The sequence below is a fragment of the Dama dama genome, chromosome 15 (assembly GCF_033118175.1).
Source record: "Dama dama isolate Ldn47 chromosome 15, ASM3311817v1, whole genome shotgun sequence".
Lineage (NCBI taxonomy): Eukaryota > Metazoa > Chordata > Mammalia > Artiodactyla > Cervidae > Dama > Dama dama.
This window is the reverse complement of record NC_083695.1, coordinates 77,378,124-77,401,416: the sequence shown is the minus strand read 5'-3', so window position 1 is coordinate 77,401,416 and position 23,293 is coordinate 77,378,124. Positions and strand designations below refer to the sequence as shown.

Here is a 23,293-nt window from a genome sequence, read left to right as displayed (position 1 = left end):
GCCCCACCCCGCCCGCCCCTCCACACACTCTCGCTCCTACCGCCCCGCCCCACCTCTCGAGTGCAGGCCCGTCAGTCGCCAGGGAAGAGAAACAGGCGGGGCCAGGGCAGCTAACGCTGCCCAATCAGAGAGACGCACTGTCGCCAGCGACGCTACCCAATCAGAGTGACGTATTGGCGCCAGCTTCCCTCTCTGCGCCCTTTTCCTTTCCTCTGCTCCTGGACGCCCTCTCTCCCGCCCACTGGGCGCCGCTGGCTAGCTGGGCCACAGAGAGAGCCTCCAGCAGGGTAGAGTGACAACTCTCAAGCGGAAGTTAACTGTTGACGCTAGGGCAGCCATAACTGATAATGGCAACGGGAGTTTCCTGGCCTCCCGTCTCCTGTGTGACGTAGTTTTCCCTTCGCCCAGACCCACAGTTGCCCTGGGCAACAATTGAGCCTTCAGGGAAGAGAAGCATCTGTAAGTAGGCCCAAAAAAGGACCAAAGGTGACCAGACATCCCATGTAAAACTAGTTAATTCCTATTCCGGACTACCTTCCCGGTTGCGGGATTAGAGAGAGTAGGTTTCCCGGCCCTTATTTTGCTGGGACGTCTGGTCACTTACCTAGGTGGACAGGAGTTTAGGGCTCCGAAAATCCCTGTCTTGCCCGGAAGTTGCATTTGACACTTCTGAATGGGGTCATGGCAGAAAGATAGGAATAGCTTGCGTCCCCCTTGCCCCAGGGAGTACCCATGCTGACAGGAGTCGAGAAGTGAGGTGAGTGTCCCTCGGTTCCGAACCGTGGGTCAGATCCGAGCGGGCCCCAGGGCCCTCGGAGACCGAGAGTCCCGGAGGAGAGCAAGGCTCAGAGTCGCTTCCGCTGGAAGAAGGTTTTCTTTCCGGGCAGACCAGGCGACGGCCCGCCCTCCCTCCGCCCCTTTGAGGCTCCCTCTGGGGCGAGGCCGCTCAACCGGCTCCGCTGGCCTAGCTGCAGCTAGTCGAGACGGGAGGGGCCTGGGTGTGGGCCGCCGGGCGGAGCCCCTAACTCTAACAAAGTGAAGCTCCTGACCACGCCCCTGCAAATTCTGTTAAGTACTTTCACCCCCTGACCTTTGAGGATGGAGAATTCTGGAGCTTGAGGAAATCGTTTTACGTTCCCAGCTACAAAGGAAAAAGATGGTTACCCACCACCGCGGCAACACCTCTAAGCCTTATTTCCCCACTTCCTGTCTTCATATTTTGAATTTTCTCCCTTTGTTTCTCTGGTGAGAATTTGTAAGCACTGACTGCTATTCTGAAAGAAGGTATACTGTTCTAATCCTGCAAATCTACGGTATATTAAACAATTTAATGTTTGTGAATATTCGTATCGTGTTAGTTTTACATGACTCTTTACCAGAAGTGTCTCACATTTATCTCATGTAGTTCCTTCTGTAGGTTTGAGTCAACACCTGTCAGTCATCCTCGTAATACCGGGTTGGATACCTAAAGCTGCGGGCGAAAAGGATCAGGAGAACTTTCAGGTAAACTGAAAATTGTTTATATTCGCTAGTCAACAAGGGTGCACACCTACATTCTTTGCTGAATTTCTTTTTATATTCTTAGTACTCATTCATTCCAGCCAAAATCGACTATTCTTGTTTCTAACAAGATTAATCACTGAAGCACCAACCTTTTGTGATTCTGTATCATGTCCTAGTAACCTTGGAAATGTGTGTTCAGATTTTCCCCAGCAGGAAGTAATTTCCTCTGAGCTTACCTAGCATTTTTCTGAACCTTTTTTATGACAACCATTGTTTTATATAACAGCTGCTTGTTTTCTTAGCTTCTCTGCCTTGCGTGAGTGCTAAGTTGCTTCAGTTGTGTCCAACTCTTTGTAACTGTATGGACTATAGCTGACCAGGCTCTTCTGTCCAGGCAAAAAATACTGAAGTGGGTGCCATGCTGTCCTCCAGGGGATCTTCCCAACCTAGGGATCAGACTCAGATCTCCTGCATTGGCAGGCGGGTTCTTGACCACCAGTGCCACCTGGAAAGCCCAATTTACTCCCAAATAGAACGGTTTGTATCAGATTTATCAGCCTATTCTTTTACCCTGCACATGATATTATTTTGATAAATACTGAAAGATTGAATATCGGGTGTCTCCTGGATGCCCAGTATGCTTGCCAGCAACTTCGGTTTTAGGAAATTTCAGTTTATCAGAATTTCAGCATAGTTCCTGCTACTCAACATGATTTCTTCCCCCAATATTTTATCAAAGAAATATTCATACATTAAAAGTTTAAAGAATGCCACAAACATTCATATACCTATCACCTAGATCCAACAGTTGTTAACACTGTGCCATATTTATTTCATTTCTTCTCGCACACTTTTTGTCATTTCTCTAAAATTCCCAACATGTATTTCCTAAGAACTCTAAAGTTCTCCTGGAAAACATAATATCATTATGACATTTAAGGAAGTTAATAATTCTGTAGTCTTTAGAATCCAGTCTGTATGTACATATGTTTTCCCATTTGGCCCAAAAATGTCTTCTGTACCTTCTCCTCGTCGCAAAAAAACAAAACTCAAGATCCAGTCATGGTTTATGTACTGTATTTCAGTATTATAACTATTTAGCCTTAATCTAGAACAGTCCCCCCATTTTTTCTTGCCATGTGACATTGTCATTTTGAAAAGTTCAGGCCAAGGGTCTTTTTGACTGTCTCCTTTTTCTTATTGCCTGTACATCAGAAGTTGGTCTGGAGGTATGCTTACATTCAATTTAACATTTTTTGCAAGACTACTTCAAAGTAAGAAAACTAAAAGTTTTCATCCTTTTCCAATCATGATTAAATCTTCCCAAATGCAGCTACTCTTACCCATACCATGAACTGCTCATTAAATCCATCGCAGTTCTCAGCATACCACTTTCTATCATGTCCTACAAAGAAGAGTTTAGCATTTAATCCTCCTGTCTATGTAGACTATTAGTACCCTGCACTGGCAACATAGACTGTCTCAGTTCAGTTCAGTCACTCAGTTGTGTACAACTCTGCAACCCTGTGGACTGCAGCACACCAGGCTTCCCTGTCCATCACCAACTCCTGGAGCTTGCTCAAACTCAAGTCCATCGAGTCAGTGATGCCATCCAATGTAGAGTGTATTAGTACCCTGCACTGGCAACATAGACTACCTTTTAATAAATTGTTGCTGTTATTTTGCCTTCCCTTGGAGCTGATGCAATGTCATCTAGAGCAGAGTGTACTGATGTCAGCATAGTTTCATGAGTTTCATCTCCTGGCACCCCAAGGACTGTTGATGAAAGATGTTTGGGCCCTGCAATTCAAATACAGATGAATCTTGATGTTATCAAAGCAGATACTGAGGCAAGTACTGGCCATGTGGCTGCATTCCAATTTCGGCAGTGTTATTTTTCTCCCTGAAGTTCTCCTGCAAGTCTTAATTGGTCCTGGTGTTTCTGTGATAGCTTGTTGGTAGCATTCATCAGAGCCTATTAAAAATTGCAAAATCAAGATTATACTTAGCACTTAGTACACGAAGAACATTCTATGTTCAGTGGATATACAGATGTTTGTAGAATTTACTTCATGATCACAAGAGGAAAACTCCCAAGATGGCCAAGCCTATGTACTCCTCCTATCCTAGACTTATAGTTGATCATGAAAGATAAACAGAAGGAAGAAAATTCACTGAGAGGGCAGACACTCTTAGATTGATACAGAATATTTTTAGTCTTTGCATTGGAAGTTAAGTAATGCACTCCATCAATCACTTTTTTTGTGTAGGAGAAAATTTGCTCATGTGGGACTATGAAACAGTTTTAAGTTTATTCTAGATTCAAGTAAAGCTAAATAATATACCAAATAAGACCACAGATTTTAGAATCAGACTTGGGTTTCAGGAACAGGGATATTCATTAGCTGATGACTTTGAACAGTTTACTCATTCTGTTTATCATCTATTATATAGAAGTGTAAAACCTCAGGATTGTTGAACAGAATGAGTCAAACACACATAAAATGCATTAGCATATTGTGTAGCACATGGTATATAGTCAGTGTATGGTAGTTATTATTGATAACTTCTAAAGCAGTCCAATCTGAGTATATTGTTGGCATTAAATATTTATTTATTGAATGAATGTATCTAAGACAATGGTTCTCCAACTTTAATGTGGGTAACTTAAAAATTAGAGATTCTAATTCAGTGAATCTGGTGAAGGCTCCAGAAAAATCTGTATAATAATCATCCAGGGGATTTTGATAAGGTGATACAAGGGTCAGGCTTTCAGAAACACTGAGTAAAGTATCAAACAATTCTTTATTTCCCTTTCTTTGCATACTATTGAAGTAGCTACATATCTCTGATGCTGAGAATATAAAAGATACTTTTTTTAAAAAAAGGCTTAACCCTTTTTAAAGAGTTAATAGCTAATGTTTTTAGGACCACTTTTAGTACTAGATATTGAAAAAGCAAAAATTATTAATAAAAGGCATTTTGCATGAGAAGGACATGTCATTTTCTACTAACTTAACAGTAGTGTCTGCTACTAGAGAGTAACAGAACCAATGGCATCATCCAAGTTCATTCATGAAGAGTAGTTCCTGTTCTTAGGCCTAGGCACGTTCCAGAAGCTAGACTCTGCACATATTATTCACATGAGTCTGGGTTAATTAGCCAAACTGAACATGTTGCAACATTTTTCTACTAGCAGATGCCAGATAGCAAAACAGTAGAATCTGCTGTAGTTTCCAACTACATGACATATAATGTTATTTGGCATCTCCACTTGAACATTATCAATCCAAATTAAGCACTCTGCTAGCACATGGTCAGTCACTTGAGTGAGAGAGAGCATTACTACTTTGTATCTGCTGAAAAACACCTTATTTGGGGGCTGCCTCTCACCTTTTTCTCATGCTGCTTTACATTCAGAAATCTAATATGTGTTTGAAAATTTATCTGTCAGTCAACCACACAAGTCTTGCATCAGACAAAAGACAAATTTTTTCATTTTTGTTTCTACCGTTCCTCCCACCCCCATCAACAGCCTGCAGTAAGCATTCAGACATTGAGCTCTTCCTGTGTGCTAGGGCTGGTTAATGCCTTTATGTGAATTGTCATTTAATAAAGCATCAAGTCAGTGCTATTATAAACTTTATTTTAGAGATAAAACCGAAGTTTAGAAAATTAAATAATTTGTTTAAATGATTAATGTGACTCCAGACCCTTCTCTCAACTGCTACACTGTCCTCATCTCTTTTTACCACCACCCTACCACTATTTACCATCTTTCCATATCCTTGTTAGGTCATTATATCCACTCACATAGCTTATACTACTGGGCAGCCACCTGTCTAGGCCTCCAGTCCTTTTTACCTTCCACACTCATTGGGTCAGAACTTAATTCATGGTCTTTACCCTTCCCTCCTAGCTTGTCCCTCATCTGTCCTCAACTTGAATTCATACCTGCACCATCTACTCAGTCATGTTAGCTTAAAATCTCAGTCATCCTTGATCATTTTCTTATCACCCAAAGTGGTATTGGGGAATGGTGGAGACTTATATCTCAACTTCTTATATCTTTGACTACCTCAAGTATCTTCTCATACTGTTCAGTATTGCTGATTTTGTTTATATCCTCATCGTCCTTCCTAAGCAATTAATAGCTTCCTTACTCATCGCCTTGCCTCTAGTGTCTCTTCTGTTTTTCCTTTTTGTCTAGAATATGTGTCTCAAAAAAAAAAAAAAAGATCATATGTCATATTTCTACTCAAAGCCATCTAGTTAGCTCCCTCCTGTCTATAAAGTTCAAACTCCAAGGTGTGCCATTCAAGGCTGAACATGAACTCGCCTCCACCTGGTTGATCCTACCATGATATGTGCACTGTATGTACATTGTAATCTAGCCATTCCTCCAAGTTTTTTTTCGAATGCTTCTTTGAGCACATTGTTCACTTTATCTGGAATACCCTCCCTTTGCTACACAGCCACTTCTTTGGATAGTAAATCCCCATTCATGCTGGAACTAGTTCCAATGTCATGTGTAATAATTATTCCTCAGAGATCACCACTTTGACCTCTCCAGAGCCAAGTTATTCATGGTTTTGGTTTCTTAAGGCACAGTAGATATGCTTTTATTAAAGTATGTTGCATTGAATTGTAATTGTTTATTTACAGGTCTCTTCCCCCATCTCACCTCCCCCAGATTCCTCAAGGAGAACAGGTTCTTATCTACTATATCTCCCATGTTTAGCTGTGATTGGTACACTATAGACAATTAGTATGTTGTTGAAAGGAAAAAATCTGGATAGGCTAGGTACATAGGATCTCAAACTTCTCTTCTTAATTTTACATTTATTTTCCACTCTGAAGGAATAATTTCCTTGTCACCAAATAGAGCATACTTTCCTACTCCAATCTTCTTTAAAATTTATTTTATTGAAGTATAATTGATTTACAGTGTGAATTTCTGCTGTACAGCAAAGTGACTCACTTATATATGTATATACCTTCTTTTTCATATTCTTTTCCATTTTGGTTTATCACGGGACACTGAATATAGTTCCCTGTAGGGCCTTGTTGTTTATCCATTTTTATATAATAGTTTGCATCTGGTAACCCCAAACTCCCAGTCTGTCCTTCACCCATCCCACTTCCCCCTTGGCAAGCACAAGTATGTTCTCTGTGTGTGTGTCTGTTCGTTTCATAAATAAGTTCATTTGTGTCGTATTTTAAATTCCACATATAAGTGATATCATATGGTACTTGTCTTTCTCTTTCTGACTTCACCTAGTATAATCATTTCTAGTTGTGTTCATGTTGCTGCAGATGACATTATTTCATTCTTTTTTATGACTGAGTAGTAGTCTATTGTATATACATACCACAACTTCTTTCTCCATTCATCTGTTGATGGCCATTTAGATTGTTTCCATGTCTTGGCTATTGTGAATAGTGCTGCCCTGGACATAGGGGTAAATATGCTGAAAATTTTGTCCTTTGCAGCTTATCATAAGTTTAAACTTATGATAACAGTTTATATGTCTATCTGGAAATGTGTAAAAGTACCTAATTTTTCTGCCTAGTTTTTCAAAATCTCTTTGGGGGTTATGCAAGGATAAAATTTGAGGACCACCAATATACATTCGTAAGTTTCAGAAGGACACTCTAGTGCTCTTTTCCAGTCCTACTCCCATAATTTAGTTTGGTTGTCATAGTAAATCTAGGTTGGCCCTCAGACTAAGTCATCCTAAAGATTTTTAACTTGTCTAAGTTTTATGACTAATTTATGCTATCAATATGTGTATGATTGACTTAACTAATCCTGCCTAGACCGAAGTGCCTTTCAATTTTCACTCAACTTAGTAAAACAACTTAGTTAAATTTTTCATGACAAAAATTTGGTTTCCCTCTGAGTTCTTCTGCATTAATTTTAGACATCTAGCTCAAATGGCTACAAAAGGTTTGCTGCTTTTATCATGATTTGAAATGCATTATCCATCAAAATCATTATTTGTGGGGGAAATTACAAAGTAAAGAAACTGGGGGAGAAGGAAGCAACAGATTATTTTCTAATTACCCAGATCAAAAACTTCAAAAATTGATTGACACTATATTCTCTCAGCATTAAAAATTTGCGTTCTGTTAGTGTAGGAATTTTAACTTTTGCAATTTAATGTTTTGTCTAAAAAAATATGCCTTGACAGTCTATATCATTTTAAAATTTGTCAGAGTACTCCATTGTATGGTTTTTCTATAATTTATTTTACCTATGACATATGCCTGAATGCAGTGTCCTAATGAACATTCTTACTCTTTTATGCAAAGAAATAGAGGAAAACAATAGAATGGGAAAGTCTAGAGATCTCTTTAAGAAAATTAGAGATACCAAGGGAACATTTCATGCAAAGTTGGGCACAATAAAGGACAGAAATGGTATGGACCTAACAGAAGCAGAAGATATTAAGAAGAGGTGTCAAGAATACACAGAAGAACTATACAAAAAAGGTCTTCATGACCCAGATAATCATGATGGTGTGATCACTCACCTAGAGCCAGACATCCTATAATTCGAAGTCAGGTGGGCCTTAGGAAGCATCACTAGAACAAAGCTAGTGGAGGTGATGGAATTCCAACTGAGCTATTTCAAGTCCTAAAAGATGATGCTGTGAAAGTGGTGCACTCAGTATGCCAGCAAATTTGGAAAACTCAGCAGTGACCATAGGACTGGAAAGGTCAGCTTTCATTCCAATCCCAAAGAAAGGCAGTGCCAAAGAATGCTCAAACTACTGCACAATTGCACTCATCTCACACGCTAGCAAGGTAATGCTCAAAATTCTCCAAGTCAGGCTTCAACAATACGTGAACCGTGAACTTCCAGATGTTCAAGCTAGATTTAGAAAAGGCAGAAGAACCAGAGATCAAATTGCCGAAATCCACTGGATCATTGAAAAACCTAGAGAGTTCCAGAACAATATCTACTTCTGCTTTATTTGACTATGCTAAAGCCTTTGACTGTGTGGATCACAGCAAACTGTGAAAATTCTGAAAGAGATGGGCATACTAGACCACCTTATCTGCCTCCGGAGAAATCTGTACACAGGTCAAGAAGCAACAGTTAGAACTGGACATGGAACAACAGACTGGTTCCAAATCGGGAAAGGAGTATGTCAAGGCTGTATGTTGTCACCCTGCTTCTTTAACTTATATGCAGAGTACTTCATGAGAAATGCTGGGCTGGATGAAGCACAGGCTGGAATCAAGAATGCCGGGAGAAATATCAATAACCTCAGATATGCAGATAACAGAACACTTATGGCAGAAAGCAAAGAACTAAAGATCCTCTTAATGAAAGTGAAAGGGGAGAGTGAAAGAGTTGGCTTAAAACTCAACATTCAGAAAACTAAGATCATGGCATCTGGTCCCATCAGTTCATGGCAAATAGATGGGGAAACAATGGAAACAGTGACAGACTATATTTTGGGGGCTCCAAAATCACTGCAGATGGTGACTACAGCCATGAAATTAAAGGACGCTTGCTCCTTGGAAGAAAAGTTATGACCAACCTAGACAGCATATTAAAAAGCAGAGACATTACTTTGCCAATAAAGTCAGTCTAGCCAAAGCTATGGTTTGTCCAGTAGACATGTATGGACGTGAGAGTTGGACTATAAAGAAAGCGGAGTGCCAAAGAATTGATGCTTTTGAACTGTGGTGTTGGAGAAGACTCTTGAGAGTCCCTTGGATAGCAAGGAGATCCAACCAGTCAATCCTAGAGGAAATCAGTGCTAAATATTCATTGGAAGGACTGATGCTGAAGCTGAAGCTCCAGTCCTTGGCCACCTGATGTGAAGAACTGACTCATTTGAAAAGACCCTGATGCTGGGAAGGATTGAAGGCGGGAGAAGAAGGGGACGACAGAGGATGAGATAGCTGGATGGCATCACCGACTCAATGGACATGAGTTTGAGCAAGCTCTGGGAGTTGGTGATAGATAGGGAAGCCTGGTGTGCTGTAGTCCACCGGGTTGCAAAGAGTCAGACACGACTGAGCAGCTGAACTGAAGTAAACTCTTTTATCTTTACACACTCATGCTTTGTTTCTTTAGGGATCACTACTAGTAGTAGAATGTTTGGGTCAAAGAAAATATACATGTTTAGTTTTCGTAGATACTACAAAATATTTAAACATACTACAAATTATCCCTCTAAAAATGCTGTACCGACAAACCTGCTCACCAATAGGGAGGGCCCATTTCCCTATATGTTCCCTAACTGTGGATACTTCAGGCATTTTGATTTTTTTGCAATCTCGAAAAACATAACACACACACACCACAAAATGAGACCACAATAATTCTCACTTTATGAGGCCATAATGATTTTCCTATTTAAAGTATAACCACCACAACCCCCAGCACTCTTAAATCCCCTTAAACTATGTTAATTTCTGTAACACTGCCTTCTAACAGTATTGTTACTCATTTTTCTCTCTATACACTAGACCGTAAGCTCCAAAAGAGCAAAGGTTTTTTTTCTCTTTTATTCACTAATGAATGGTTCCTGGCACATGGCGGACACTCACATATTTATTGAATTGAATGACGTGACACTTGTATAATATACATGAATTTCATCCATAGCTGGTGTGTTTCCTTCTTGGGCCTATATGTCCCTGGTATTACACACATCTTACCTTACCAGTTAGAAAGTACCCTTGGGGTGGCCACACTCCGTAGGGTACATTACACCAGGCAAAACACCCATGTTTGGCTATTAGCAGGCCACCTGGAGAAGGATAAAAATGTTCTTTCCTACTCTGGGCTCCCTGGGCAGTTGCTTATCAAGACACTGTAGGCTTGGCAGTGCCAGCCAACCAACCAACACCTTGCTTATTTTAGCCCTTCCCTTCCTGTTTCTCTCCTGCCAATGCCTGGGGGAACCTCGGAACAAGAATCAGCCCCAGCAAAGTAGACACTCCACCCAGGCAAGTGACTGCACTGATCTCCCCCACACCAGGTCCAACCCACTCCCTACTGGGCCTTTGGCTACACACCCTTTCCAGTAACAATGACAGCTTAGTCAGAGAACTAAGGTTTCATAGAGCACCAAGCTTCATTGTTTTCCTCAAGCTAGATTTTGGATGTGAGAGATATAGAGAAGAGAAAGCAAAAGATAGTGATTAAATTATGAGTAACTAGAGTTGCTAGTCTAAAACAGCTAAGATTTAAGTATTTGTTCATCCACCATTTTAGCATTTTGGTGATTTTAAAAATGGGTGATATAAAAACTCTTAGAGGCTATGTACTTCCTTCACATTTGTCAACATTTACAATGTCTGTCCTCCCTTTCAGTAGCATATCGTGTCACATTTGCACCAAATAAAGGCTTAAGGAATATTTTCATTGTGCTATCTTTGAGAGGTAAAGTGTTTCTTATATTCAGGCTAGTCAGAGAGCTGCAGTGTTATTACCCTTCAACATAACCTGGATAAAGAAATGATCACTAGTTACCACTGGCAGGCCTAAGTAACAAGAAGGAAAGAATGTGTCAGAAGAAGCAGCCGTGCATTCTAAGTAAATTGCATTTATCTCAGATTCTAGGTAGTGTGATGCGTCGCTTTATTCCTGGTCCATTCCCTACTTCATCTTCCTTCCCAGACAGAGCAGAATAGGGGTAAGTTTTTATGACAGTTCTGGAAAGCAGATAGAGCTTCCTCAGGAACTTTAGATCTTTCAGAATAGGAATTTGAACAAGAGGAAAAGGCCTGGTGGATGGAGAGTAGGAAGCTTTTATAAGGAATGTCAAAATAGTGGTAATGGGAATAAGACCAGCAGCAGCTTCACTTGATTATAACTAATTTGCAGTGGGTGGTAAAGGCAGGCACCAAGCCAGCATCATCACATTATAGATAATAAATCTTTCTTCTGTGGTGGTGTTGTGAAAGATATACAGTAAGTTGCATCAGTGTGGCAGAATATCACAAAATGGGTGGGACTGTCTAGAGAAGTTTCTGTATTTGGAAGGGGATCATGCTAAAAATTACAGTCCAGAACACCTTGAATATACTAATACATAGCATGGCATAAACTGGGATGTAACACTGGAAACATGTCACTAGCCAGAGATGACATACACTGGGATCTGCATAACAAAATACTCACGTGAGGGTATTCACTGGCACTTCAGCATATGGTATTAATATATGTGTGTCAGAGGAAAATAGTAAACTGAAAGCACCCCTCACTTCTGGTGTTCGGGAGCCAGTTTCACTTGTGTTGCTTCCTTACAAATTGCAGCTGTGTAGCCAGTAGCTGACCCTTAAGTTGCTTTTTGTCATTAAAGCAAAGGAATTAAAGCAGGAATTGTTTGTTAGCTATTGAAAGAAGTGCGAATGTTAGGCAGTATTTGCATAGTACTACCTCCTTTCCCTAACAGCCTGGCATAGGCCACCTCCCAAACGGTCTTGTCTTTTAACATCACCTACCCTTCAGGAGATGCTATCAGCTGCACATAAGTCCTTTTGTTTCCCCTTGGCTGCACAGATACCTACTAGATAATCAGTTACCTTTGCCTGAAAAACTTAAGCCCTACCAATTTTCACTAAGAGGGGAAAAATTTAGAACATGCAGCCTTCCAGTTTCCACCACTACTGATGAACGAAAGTTGACAAGGTCTGCATGCTTACATGAACTATCTCAACCTTGTTTCAATGGAAAGACTCAACAGGTAATTAAAAGAAAAATTATGCAAGGGTAGAATGGTTCATTTTCTATACACATTGTGATTTTACTTCTTAAACTACAGTGGAAATATCTCAAGTAATATGCTTTGGGATTTCATTCTTGAATAATATTTGTTTTCTCATTGAAGGACGAGACTGTATCCAACACTTCAGGTATGGCAGAAATGAAGTCCATGTTCCGGGAAGTTCTTCCAAAACAAGGTATCTAAATCACAAATACTTTGGTCATAGAATATTATTGTTTGCTGCTTCAGTCGTTCAATTGTGTCTGACTCTCTTCCGACCCCATGGACTGTAGCCTGCCAAGCTTCTCTGTCCATGGGATTTTCCAAGCAAGAATAGAGTGGGTTGCCGTTTCCCAATATTATACATATAACAGTGTCATATAGCAGACTCAATAGCTAGACATCTTGTAACTATTTTGTGTTATATATATATCACAGATACTCTCCACTTTTGCTATGCTTTTGTCATGAGTAGTTTGTAAAGGAGTAATCCATTGCTTTTTTGCCCCCAGTAAAAGGATGCAAGATGATGGTTTGTTTCTTAAATGTAGAAATCCTATTATTCTCAAGATTGGCAATAACAATAAGAAATTTAGTGACAAAAATAGCACCATAATTTACCACATAATACTAAGGTCCCAAAGCGAGAGAAAAGAAACCTGTATCAAACAATGTAACAAAAGCTGAAGGTTTAAGGTAAACATTCAGTAATTTGAATATTCATGTTAATACCATACCTTACTAGGTACTTGATTTTCTGTTTCTTTAATTGAAGTATATAGTGGTTTACAACTATACAAGTGTATAGCAAGTTTTATATACAAGTTATACATACATACTTAATTGCCTTGTTTTTTTCAGATTCTTTTCTCTTATAGGTTATTACAAAATACTGAGTATAGTTCTGGGTGGTATATAGTAGGTTCCTGTAGGTCCTTTTTGTTTATCTGTTCTATATATAGTAGTGTGTATGTTGATCCCAAACTCCTAAGTTATCCCTTCTCCACCTTTCCCTTTTGGTAACTGTAAGTTTGTTTTCTATGTCTTTTTGGTCTGTTTCTGTTCTATATTTAAATGTTCATTTTTAGATTCCACATATAAACGATATCTTTATCTGACTTACTCTTCTTAGTATGAAAGTCTCTAGGTCCATCTATGTTGCTGCAAATGGCAGTATTTCAGTCTTCTTCATGTTAATATTCCCACACACACACACACAATCTTCTTTATCCATTTGTAAGTGGACATTTAGGTTGCCTCCATGTGTTAGCTATTGTAAATACTGTTGCAGTGAACACTGGGGTGCCTTTCTTTTTTCAAATTGCGGTTTGCTTCAGACACATGCCTAGGAGTGGGATTGCAGAACCACATGGTAACTGTTTTTAGTTCCTTAAGGAACCTCCACACTGTCCTCCGTAGTGGCTGCACAAATTTGCATTCCCACCAACAGTGTAGGTGGGAAGGTGTGTATAACTTGTATATAAAACTTGCTATACACTTGTACAGTTGCTTCCGTGGTGGCTCAGCTGGTCAAGAATCCACCTGCAATGTGGGAGACCTGGGTTCCATCCCTGGATTGGAAAGATCCCCTTGGAAAAGGGAAAGGCTACGTACTCCGTCTTCTGGCCTGGAGAATTCCATGGATTGTATAGACACTACTGAGCGACTTTCACTTTCAACAGTGTGGGCGGGTTCTCTCTTCTCCACACCCTCTCCAGCTTTTATTTGTAGATTTTTTGATGATGGCCATTCTGATTGGTGTGAGGTGATACCTCATTGTAGTTTTGATTTGCGTTTCTCGGATTAGCTTCTTTTCATGTGTCTTTTGGCCATCTGTCTTTTTTTAGAGAAATGTCTATTTAGATCTTCTGCCCATTTTTTGATTGGGTTTTTATATTGAGCTGTATTAGCTATTTGTATATTTTGAAAATTAATCACTTGTTAGTCACATCATTTGTAAACATTTTTCCCATTCTGTAGATTGTCCTTTTATGGTTTCCTTTGCTGTGCAAAAGCTTTTGAGTTTAACTAGGTCCCATTTGTGTATTTTTGTTACTTCCATTACTCTAGGAAATGTATTCCTCTGTTCTCTCATTTTCTCTTAATTTCTATTTTTATGTATATGGAAGATTACGTATGTTCCTTGACCTTGGAGAAGTGACCCTCTGTAGGGGATGCTCTATGTCTCCCAGCCTTACACTCTCACCCAGCGGTCCAGGGACCAACTAGTTCCAGGGAAGGTTCTGATCTGTTTGTGAATTCAGTTCCCAGGCTGCTGAATGCTAGTTTTCTTGCTTCTGGATTCTACCCCCTGGTGGTTGAGCCTGGTCCAGAGGCTTGTACAGGCTTCCAGGTGGAAGGGGCCTGTGCTTGCCCATTGTTGGGTAGAGCTCAGGCTTGGTTCTCTGACGGACAGTGGTCATGCCATACCAAGGGGTGTGACTAGAGGTGGCTGTGGGCTCAGGGTCTTTCGAAGTCTGATGGCGGGGAGGGGGTGTTCCTCCTTTGTTGTTTGGCCTCAGGGGTTCCAGCACTGGAGCCTATGGGCTCTTGGGTGGCATCAGGTCTTGGTGCCAAATGGCAGCCTCTAGGAGAGCTCATGCCAATGACTGTTCTCTAGTGTCTCCACTACCAGTGTCCTTGTCCTCACAGTGAGCCACAGTCACCCCACACCTCCCCAGCAGACCCTTTTAAGACCAGCAGGTCTGACCCAGGATCCTATGAAGTCACTGCACTTTTGCCCTGGGTCCCAGTGCATGCAAGTCCGTGTGTGTGTCCTCCAGGAGTGGAGCTGCTGTTTCCCCCAGTCCTGTGGCACTCCCCGCTGGACTACAAGGCCAAGTGCTCTGGGGAGACTCTTCCTCCTGATGCCAGACCCCCAGGCTGGGGGGCCTGATGTGGGACTCAGTCCTGTGGGAGAACTTCTGCAATATAATTATTCTCGAGTTTGTGGGTCACCCACCTGGGGGGTATGGGATTTGATTATATTGTGAGTGTGCCCTTCCTTCCATCTCCTTGGGTTTCTTCATGCCTTTGGATGTATCAACAGAGTATCTTTTTTGCTAGGTTTGCATCTTTTTTATTGATGGTGGTTCAGCATTCAGTTGTGACTCTGGTGGGCTTCTACCCTGCCATCTTGTCCCCCTCATATAAGTATTTTTATGTATATTGTATTTCCGTCAATTCTTTTGTTTTGAAATTCAACATCTGACACAAGAAGTTATGTCCCATGGCAACTTACAATTTTAGGTAGAAAATTCAAAACCTTTCTCATGAACTTTCTAGTATTAAATGATGCTTTTATATTTTTATATTAAAGATGTGTTACAAGGCTAATTATAAGAACAAGAGATTTTAAATGACAATGTATTAAATTTTTTAACTGCAAATCCAAACTACCAAACAGCTGTATTTATCTCACTCTGATTTTTATTTCTTTTTATACTTAGGGCAGTTGTATGTAGAAGATATACCCACAATGGTGCTATGTAAACCCGTACTTTTACCATTAAGATTTATGACTGTGCCAAAACTGGAGAAAATACAGCAAGCAGCACAGGATACAATTCGCCAACAGGAAATGACAGAAAAGGAACAACAGAAAATAACTCACTGAACAACGGCAAGTAACTCACTGAATGATAACTAGCACTTCTACAGAACACCCTACACCTTTCTATTAACAAGAGCTGAAAATAATCTGCATCTATATGCTGAAAACTGTATGTATTAATAAAACAGATAGTATCCCTATAAAAAAAACTCAATTACTAAAATTTGGATTGTGAATTTAAACACTGGTTTGTATTGAATATAAGCAATTTTAAAACTCTGAGACCAGATTTTGTTTTATTTTTAACCCAAGTTTTTCAAAGTACAAATTACTGTTACCATTCCTATCAGTTTTCTAGATAACATTCTTAGTTAGGCACAGTGAGTAAATGCAACTTTTATAGTCATCCTGTATATGGTTTTAAAAATTGAACTAAGCTTTTTAATTATACTGACTTTAAGGACTTACCTTGCCACCTTTGTTTTCCAGGTATCAAAACATAATCAAAACCCTAAAAATGGAAATTAATAAGGACTTGAACGAGCCCATGAAATAAAATGAATATAAATTTGGAAGTTTTATTTCTAAAAGACTGTAGCTAGACCTGTAATGGGTATGTTCCTAGGAATACCTTTGTAAATTCTGAATATAATTCTTGGTTGGTTTGCTGCAGTTGGTGATAAGACAGTTTAAATTAGTATGGACCTTGAGGCCTTGCTGTAATTAGGCTCTGCAAAAGAGGTTAGAAATGTGATCTTCCTTTAGATAACTGTTATCGGTAACTACTATTTTCTCATACACTGACTAAATGTAAAACTTTGAGTCTTTGAAGAATAATTTTTATAACACAAGCATTACTTGGTAATAGAACTTAATGATGAAAGGTATATACGTTTTTAAGTTTCATTAAGTTCTAGATAAGATCAAAAACAAGGAAGTGTGCAAGTATTTCCCAAGTATAATATTAAAATTATTTATTTACTACTGTACTCTTGTTTTAAAAGTTTTCCAAGAGCAAAGTTTAAATTAAGTAGGTTCAAATATGCTCTTTTATATGATTTAAAATTTGCTGTGGGAAATAAGTTTTTTAAAAGATCTAAAATAAATGCACTCCAAATAAAGAATCAACACTGCTTCACATGTTTTATTTTGTCATACATTCTTCTAGAACTGGGTTCATTTTTCCAGTTTTGTAGAAAAATAAGATGTTCCAGCCACCATTTACTTAACTGTCTAGTCTTTAAGACCAAGCAATATGTTCCCTGGAAAGATGAATAAGTCTCACAACTAGCTCATTTTTTAAAAATTCTTTAAAACAAAGAAATAACTTTTCTTTTTTTTTTAACTCCCAAAGCACAGTATTTCAACAGCAGCAGCCAACATGGGGTTTTAGCAGCTTAACTTGACCCCCTAAATAAAGCTTTGTATAAACCAGTGATTTTACTACAAAAACACTGTCCTTGAAAGAAAGGAGTGGCAGTCAGACATCAATGCAAAACTTGGAATGATTAGGTCATAAACATGGCACTTACAAAAGGTAGCTTATGAGAATATCCCACTTAAGAAGTGGTTACTTTTCTGTCCCTCCTTTACACCGTCAAATTTAAAAAAAAAAGAGAGAGAAAAGAAAGAAAAAGAAAAAAACACGTCCTTTAAAAATTTCCCTTAAATGTAAGTTTACAAAATTTCAGACATGCCTTGTACCCAAAACAAGTGCTTAAAAAAAAAAAAAAAAAAACCTGTGCTAACAACTCTTACAATTCAGATATATATATATTTTATAACATCTAAGACTGCAAGAGTTCACATATTCAGTAGCTCTCTGGTTTAAGACGACCTCCATCTCCTTCACTTACAAAACGTTTTCTACCCCTGTAATGAAAAGGAAAAAAACATGTAAACAGATACAAATTTTGACTATAGTCAATTAAAATAATTAAAAACTGCATCTTTGTCATTAACTTTTGAGGAGTTTGTCATTGAAATTTTAAAATGTCAGCATGCCCAAGTCTTTTGAAAAGACCTTACCGGTTACATATCCTAGAACATACCAAATGAATTACTTAATCTGAGCATTAAAAACAAAAGCTCAATTATTGAAATAAGTTCATTGGCCAAATGAAGTCATGTAAGAAAAAAAATACAAATATGGCAAACATTTTGCTGTTTGGAAATTTAATAAAAACACACATCAAAATTATTGTGGGTTTCGTTCCAGACTGCCACAATAAAGTGAATCACATGAATTTTTTGGTTTCCCACTGCATATAATGTTTATATAATACTGTGGCCTGTTAAGTGTATAATAACCATTATGTCTAAAAACCCAATGTACATACAATAATTTAAAAATACTTTATTGAGGAAAAATGCTAACCATCATCCAAACTTTTAACAAGTCTAATCTTTTTGTAAGTTGAGAGTTAAAATACTTTGAGAACTACCAAACTGTGACACACAGACATAAAGTGAGCAAATGCTGTTTGGGAAAATGGCACCAACAGACTTGTCAATGCAGGGTTGTCACAAACTTTTGTTTTTAAAAAAAAAAAAAAACAGTATCTGCAAAGCACAATAAAATGAGACATGCCTATATTTCTACTATGTTATTAATATTATTTGAAAGCTAAACATTGAACCAAACAAAACACCAACATGATTGAGAACTATAAAAACTACAGCTACAGAACCTATCAAAATATCTGTTTTTAAATGGTTTTTAATTTTTTCTCAGATACAGAAAAGCCATAACCTGAATGTGGAAAAACAGAGTCCATTTAATTCCTGTATATACCCCATTTTGAACTTTCTGCCATTTCAAACTCAAGATGCCTTCCTCTATAATATGTAATCACACAATTAGCTAAATGTAGTAACAGCAGCTGAAAAGGAACAGTCACAGCAGCTGAAAGCAGTAAGTGCTCAACACAGCTTGGGCAGAATTGGTTCTTATTTCTTCTCCGACCCTAGACCAATATGCACAGGCATTCAAGGTCACACACAAATGTGCCCTTTGCCCAAATAAGCAAAAAAACAGAGGATAAAAAGTTGTATGGAATTCACAGAAAGTTTAGACATCTCTCCAAATGATCCTTCAAAGTAAAGCCATAATAGAAATCATTAGTTAAGACTTTTGAATAGAGGCTGAAAAACTTTAAAAAAAGTGACAGTGAAGTCGCTCAGTTGTGTCCAACTCTTTGTGACCCCATGGACTGTAGCCTACCACGCTCCTCTGTCCATGGGATTTTCCAGGCAGCAGTACTGGAGTGGGTTGCCATGTCCCTCTCCAGGGGATCTTCCCAACCCAGGGATTGAACCTGGGTCTCCTGCATTGCAGGCAGACACTTGACCGTCTGAGCCACCAAAGGACAGTGCCAAAGTGTTGACTCCTTTTCATATTAAGGGATATTTATGAAAGGGGTATGTATTACAGCTGTATTTTCCTGAACATAAAGGCTTCATACTATAATATTAGGAGATCAAGGGTGGAAATGAAGCAGCAAGTAGCAAAAAGCCTTGCCAAAGTTGACAGTTTATACTGAGGTACACCACTTGGCACATAATACATAAATACTGTCATCACCAAGTAGAAATATACATTTTCAGACATTTTTATCAAAGCCGTTAAAATGTATCTCCACCATTATCTTTTCCTTCTCTTAATTGTTTCTGAACTTTGTAAGCAAAGGACAGTCAAGTATTTTTTTGAGATTTCTCACAAGGCACTTACATAAAAGTATGCAAAGTTTGAAATTTCTTCAGAAAAAAATTACACAAATTTAACATATACATAAAGGAGACCCACACAAGAAGTTTTTTCTTTGTTTTAGTCGCTTTATGTTTGACTCTTGCAACCCCATGGACTGTACCCTCCCAGATTCCTCTGTCCATGGGATATCCCAGGCAAGAATACTGGAGTGGGTAGCCATTCCCTTCTCCAAGGGATGTTCCCGACCAAGGATCGAACCCGCTTCTCCTGCATTGCAGGCAGATTCTTTACCACTGAACCACTTGGGAACCAAACAAGAAGTTTAGCTGTTACTAAACTTATGTCTACTACAATATAAACTTAAGCTTTAACAATAACAAAAAATCCATCAACTCCTAAAGAGTGTGATCCCAGTAGCACATATACCTCCAAAGAATCACACACACACACTTTCTAGAGAAATAAAATGCAATCAGCCCCAATTCTCCATTCTGTGAAGAAGGATCAAAAGGAACCTACATACAGAATAGGAATGAGCATAGACCTTTAAAGGCAGAAAAAGTCTGGATCCATCCTTGGCTTCTACTATGTATAACCTTAGAAAAGGTACATTACACGGTCATAAGCCTCAATTTTTTCATCTTACTGGTAATATCTACTCTGAAATAATATTGAAACTACTCAGAACAGAGTCTAAGACACACGTTTTGTTCCACAAAATTAGCTTCTTTCCAGTGAATGGGGCTTCAAAAGACAGTCCTGTACAAATTTACAAGAGAACAAAATAAGCTTCACACTTGCTTCTCCATAGACTCAGATGATTTTCCACTCACGGGAGACTAGAGGGAAGATACTATTATTTTTCAGACAGACAGAATGACAGAAAATTAGCTTAACCTTCTTAAGCACCTCAGTCAGTATTTGATGTTGAGAAAGTAATAAAGTACCTTGAAGGACAAAGATCTCGGAGTTGTTTGGAAATTATTCCAGCCTGAAAACAATCTTCTACAAATCGCTCAAGCACAGAGTATGAATGTGGGACATCCAGATTAATGTCCGGAATTTCATTGTAAATTCTCTCATAACCCTGGAACAATGAAATTATATACAGAATTGTTAGCTCATATAAAATACATAATGCATATAACCCATCACTGTTATCAAGCTATATTTAAGTCCAAGTGTTCATATTAATTAGACTGAAGTCAGATCTGAACCTTGAAAAGTACAAAGAGTGAAGTACATTTGTTACAGAATATTTAAAACTGTTCTCTCAAAAAAGCTTTCAGCAGACAATGGACGTTGGATATATTTCTCTATCTACTATAATACATTTACTACATTTTAAAAAAAATAAAAGGCAAATAAGAACCTCACCAACATTTTAATAACAATGCATACAATAAAATAGGACTAAACCAAGTACTTCTGTTAAAAGTTTGTTTCTAGATATAAACAAATGACCATATCTTAGAACTCTTGAGGAAGAACATACACACACACATATTTTTTAAAATTTAGATTTAAAAAAAGACTGACATATTTACTACTTCCCAGGAAATGGCTGTAAGAGGTTCAAACATAAACAGTACCATTAAAAAATATGGAAAAAGGCATAACATTACTAAAGAAACCAGAAAGAAAGTTTCATTGACACTTCATAGTCTGTATTCAAGCATACAAAATTTAAGATACCAGCCTAAACATGGTTCAAAATGTTATACTTACTCTTTTCATTTGGTCTAGAGTAATGGTGGAAGATTTCCAAAGAGATTTTAATAAATCCAAAATCATCTTAAATGTACTTTCTCCAGTTGACTCTAAAACCATTACAATGGCCTAAAAGTTGAATAAATGATTGAATTATTGCTCATTTTCTGTAAGAAACTGCTCCTAAAATCTGTTAGATCTCTTTTCTCTAATATGTAACCATAATCATTAAAAATTATAAAACTCTCCCTTAATATTGTAGTTTTTTAAAATGTGCATTATTAAAGAAGCATTAAGTCTCTGTGGTACAAAAAGGAACACAATAATTCTCCTTGGAATGTCAAAGTAATCTTACTTCATATACAAGCTCATGGTGAAAATGAGGTACTTCCAGTTCCTTAAGGCAATGTTCAGCTTCAGACATGTCTCCAGAGAGTAAATACTCTTTCAGCAGCATATCAATCTATCAGATTTAAGAATTGAGATGTGTTAGTTCTTGATTCTTGAAAAATTCTGCTTTGCCTGAAGGATTTATTTACCCTCATCTCAGTATATTACATGACAAATAAATAGGTCACAAACAGTTGTCTAGTAGTCCTGACATAACAGAATTTTTTCACAACTGAAAAGCAAATCATAAAGGGAATAATGCAGTGTTCTGGTGTGCCTTTATAATCACTGAGATTGACGAGTAGACATGTGTATGGCCTGAGCTGTGAACATAATGCTTCAATGCTCCCTGTAAAAAAAAGAAGTCACTTTAAATACCACTAGAGGGCACTAACTGAAGTCTCAAAATGACTTTAAGGTGGCATACTTATTTCCACCAGGATGATCTTAATATTGCAATGGCAGCCAAAAAATGAGAGATAATAGGGCTTTACTAGACAGAGCAAAGATTCTCTAAATACTGTTCTCTTTCCTCTAAAACTGAAAATTTGAGGCCCATTATTTAAAACGTTCGTTAGCAATTCAGCTTCCAGTTATGGCTGAGGAGGACAAGTCCTGACTCTGTTTAAAGTCACACAAGAATATCTACAGCTCCAGAAAAACAGAAAGAAGATAAAGTTTTTCAGCACAAGAACTTCAACTAGGAATGTTCTCCCCTATACAATGTGTGTTAAAATCATCTTTGCACCTAGCAGGCACTCGAATGTTAGCTGACTGAATAAAATAATCTTATTTACATATCTTCTACTTCCAAATTCTACAACATATTTCCGTAAAAAATAAAATCTGATCAACAGAATACAGATTGATGAATAATTCCTATTATGCTCTAGGAAAATAAATATTTAAAGCATGGAACTTTTAACTTTGTTATATAAAGTATTTAAATGTTTCCCATTTGGTTCCATGCATTTTTGAGAATGATAAATACATGTATATATTTCTAAAAGTCCTCTCTGTCCAACTCATCCTTCCATATAAAATAAATGAATATCCAAATTTTGTCAACCTCAAACTCATATATTGGTAGTTTTATTTCAGTTTTTATGTTGACTAATTTTTGTTGAGACAATTCACATACCATTAAATAGTTTGGCAGTTTCTGAAAATACTAACTTTGACAAGCATTATCATCCTAGCAATGTTGTCTTTCAGTCCATAAATACGGGATACTTTTCTATTTAAGCCTTATTTCTTTCAAGAGTGTTTTATCATTTTTAGTGCAGAAGACTTGCACTTCTTTTATTAAATTTATTCCTTTATATTTAATTTTCATGCTATTATAAATGCAATTGTTTAATTTCATTTCAAATCATTCATTCATTGCTAGCATACAGAAAATCTACAGTTAAATTCTGTATGCAGATCTTATATCCTACAACCACGGTGAATTCTTTTATAACAGTTTGGTATTTTTGGTTTTTTTGAGGATTCACTTGGATTTTCTGTATACAGATTATGTCATCTGGGAATATAGATAGGTTACTTCTTTCACATGAAAAGACTACACTCAAAAACCAGAAGCACATGTACTATATAAATCTTCTAATTTTCTTAAAAATCCTCAAAGAAGAAGAGTAAAACACATCTTTGGTTTCTTAATATAGAATATCATTTTGCTGCCAGAAAAAA

At 38.0% G+C, this 23,293-nt stretch overlaps 3 protein-coding genes across 13 annotated transcripts in view; 1 reads left to right on the top strand and 2 right to left on the bottom strand.

Moving 5' to 3' along the window:
• Nucleotides 1-774, bottom strand: part of SHOC2 (SHOC2 leucine rich repeat scaffold protein) — an 81,284-nt gene extending 80,510 nt beyond the window's left edge. The window contains exon 1 of the mRNA XM_061162619.1: nt 605-774. The gene's annotated coding sequence lies outside the window, so the exon portion shown is untranslated. The remainder of the gene's footprint in view (nt 1-604) is intronic.
• On the top strand, nt 303-16,925 carry BBIP1 (BBSome interacting protein 1). 10 transcript variants are annotated; one of them, XM_061162631.1, is made up of 5 exons: nt 303-459; nt 1,406-1,503; nt 11,086-11,165; nt 12,363-12,435; nt 15,689-16,925. In XM_061162631.1, exons 4-5 carry the CDS (start codon nt 12,390-12,392, stop codon nt 15,853-15,855), a joined length of 213 nt encoding a protein of 70 aa, XP_061018614.1. In that variant the 5' UTR covers nt 303-459; nt 1,406-1,503; nt 11,086-11,165; nt 12,363-12,389; the 3' UTR covers nt 15,856-16,925. The 10 variants fall into 10 exon arrangements, with proteins under 10 accessions (XP_061018614.1, XP_061018609.1, XP_061018612.1 ...); XM_061162633.1 differs by lacking the exon at nt 303-459 and adding an exon at nt 913-1,245; XM_061162628.1 differs by lacking the exon at nt 303-459 and adding an exon at nt 913-1,284.
• The window catches only part of PDCD4 (programmed cell death 4), a 27,536-nt gene continuing 21,152 nt past the window's right edge, over nt 16,910-23,293 (bottom strand). For both annotated transcript variants that reach the window (XM_061162622.1, XM_061162621.1), the window contains 4 exons: nt 21,567-21,674; nt 21,230-21,340; nt 20,449-20,588; nt 16,910-17,664 (listed from right to left, as the gene is read on the bottom strand). In XM_061162622.1, coding sequence (XP_061018605.1) covers nt 17,604-17,664; nt 20,449-20,588; nt 21,230-21,340; nt 21,567-21,674 — 420 coding nt within the window. In that variant the 3' untranslated portion in view covers nt 16,910-17,603. The remainder of the gene's footprint in view (nt 17,665-20,448; nt 20,589-21,229; nt 21,341-21,566; nt 21,675-23,293) is intronic.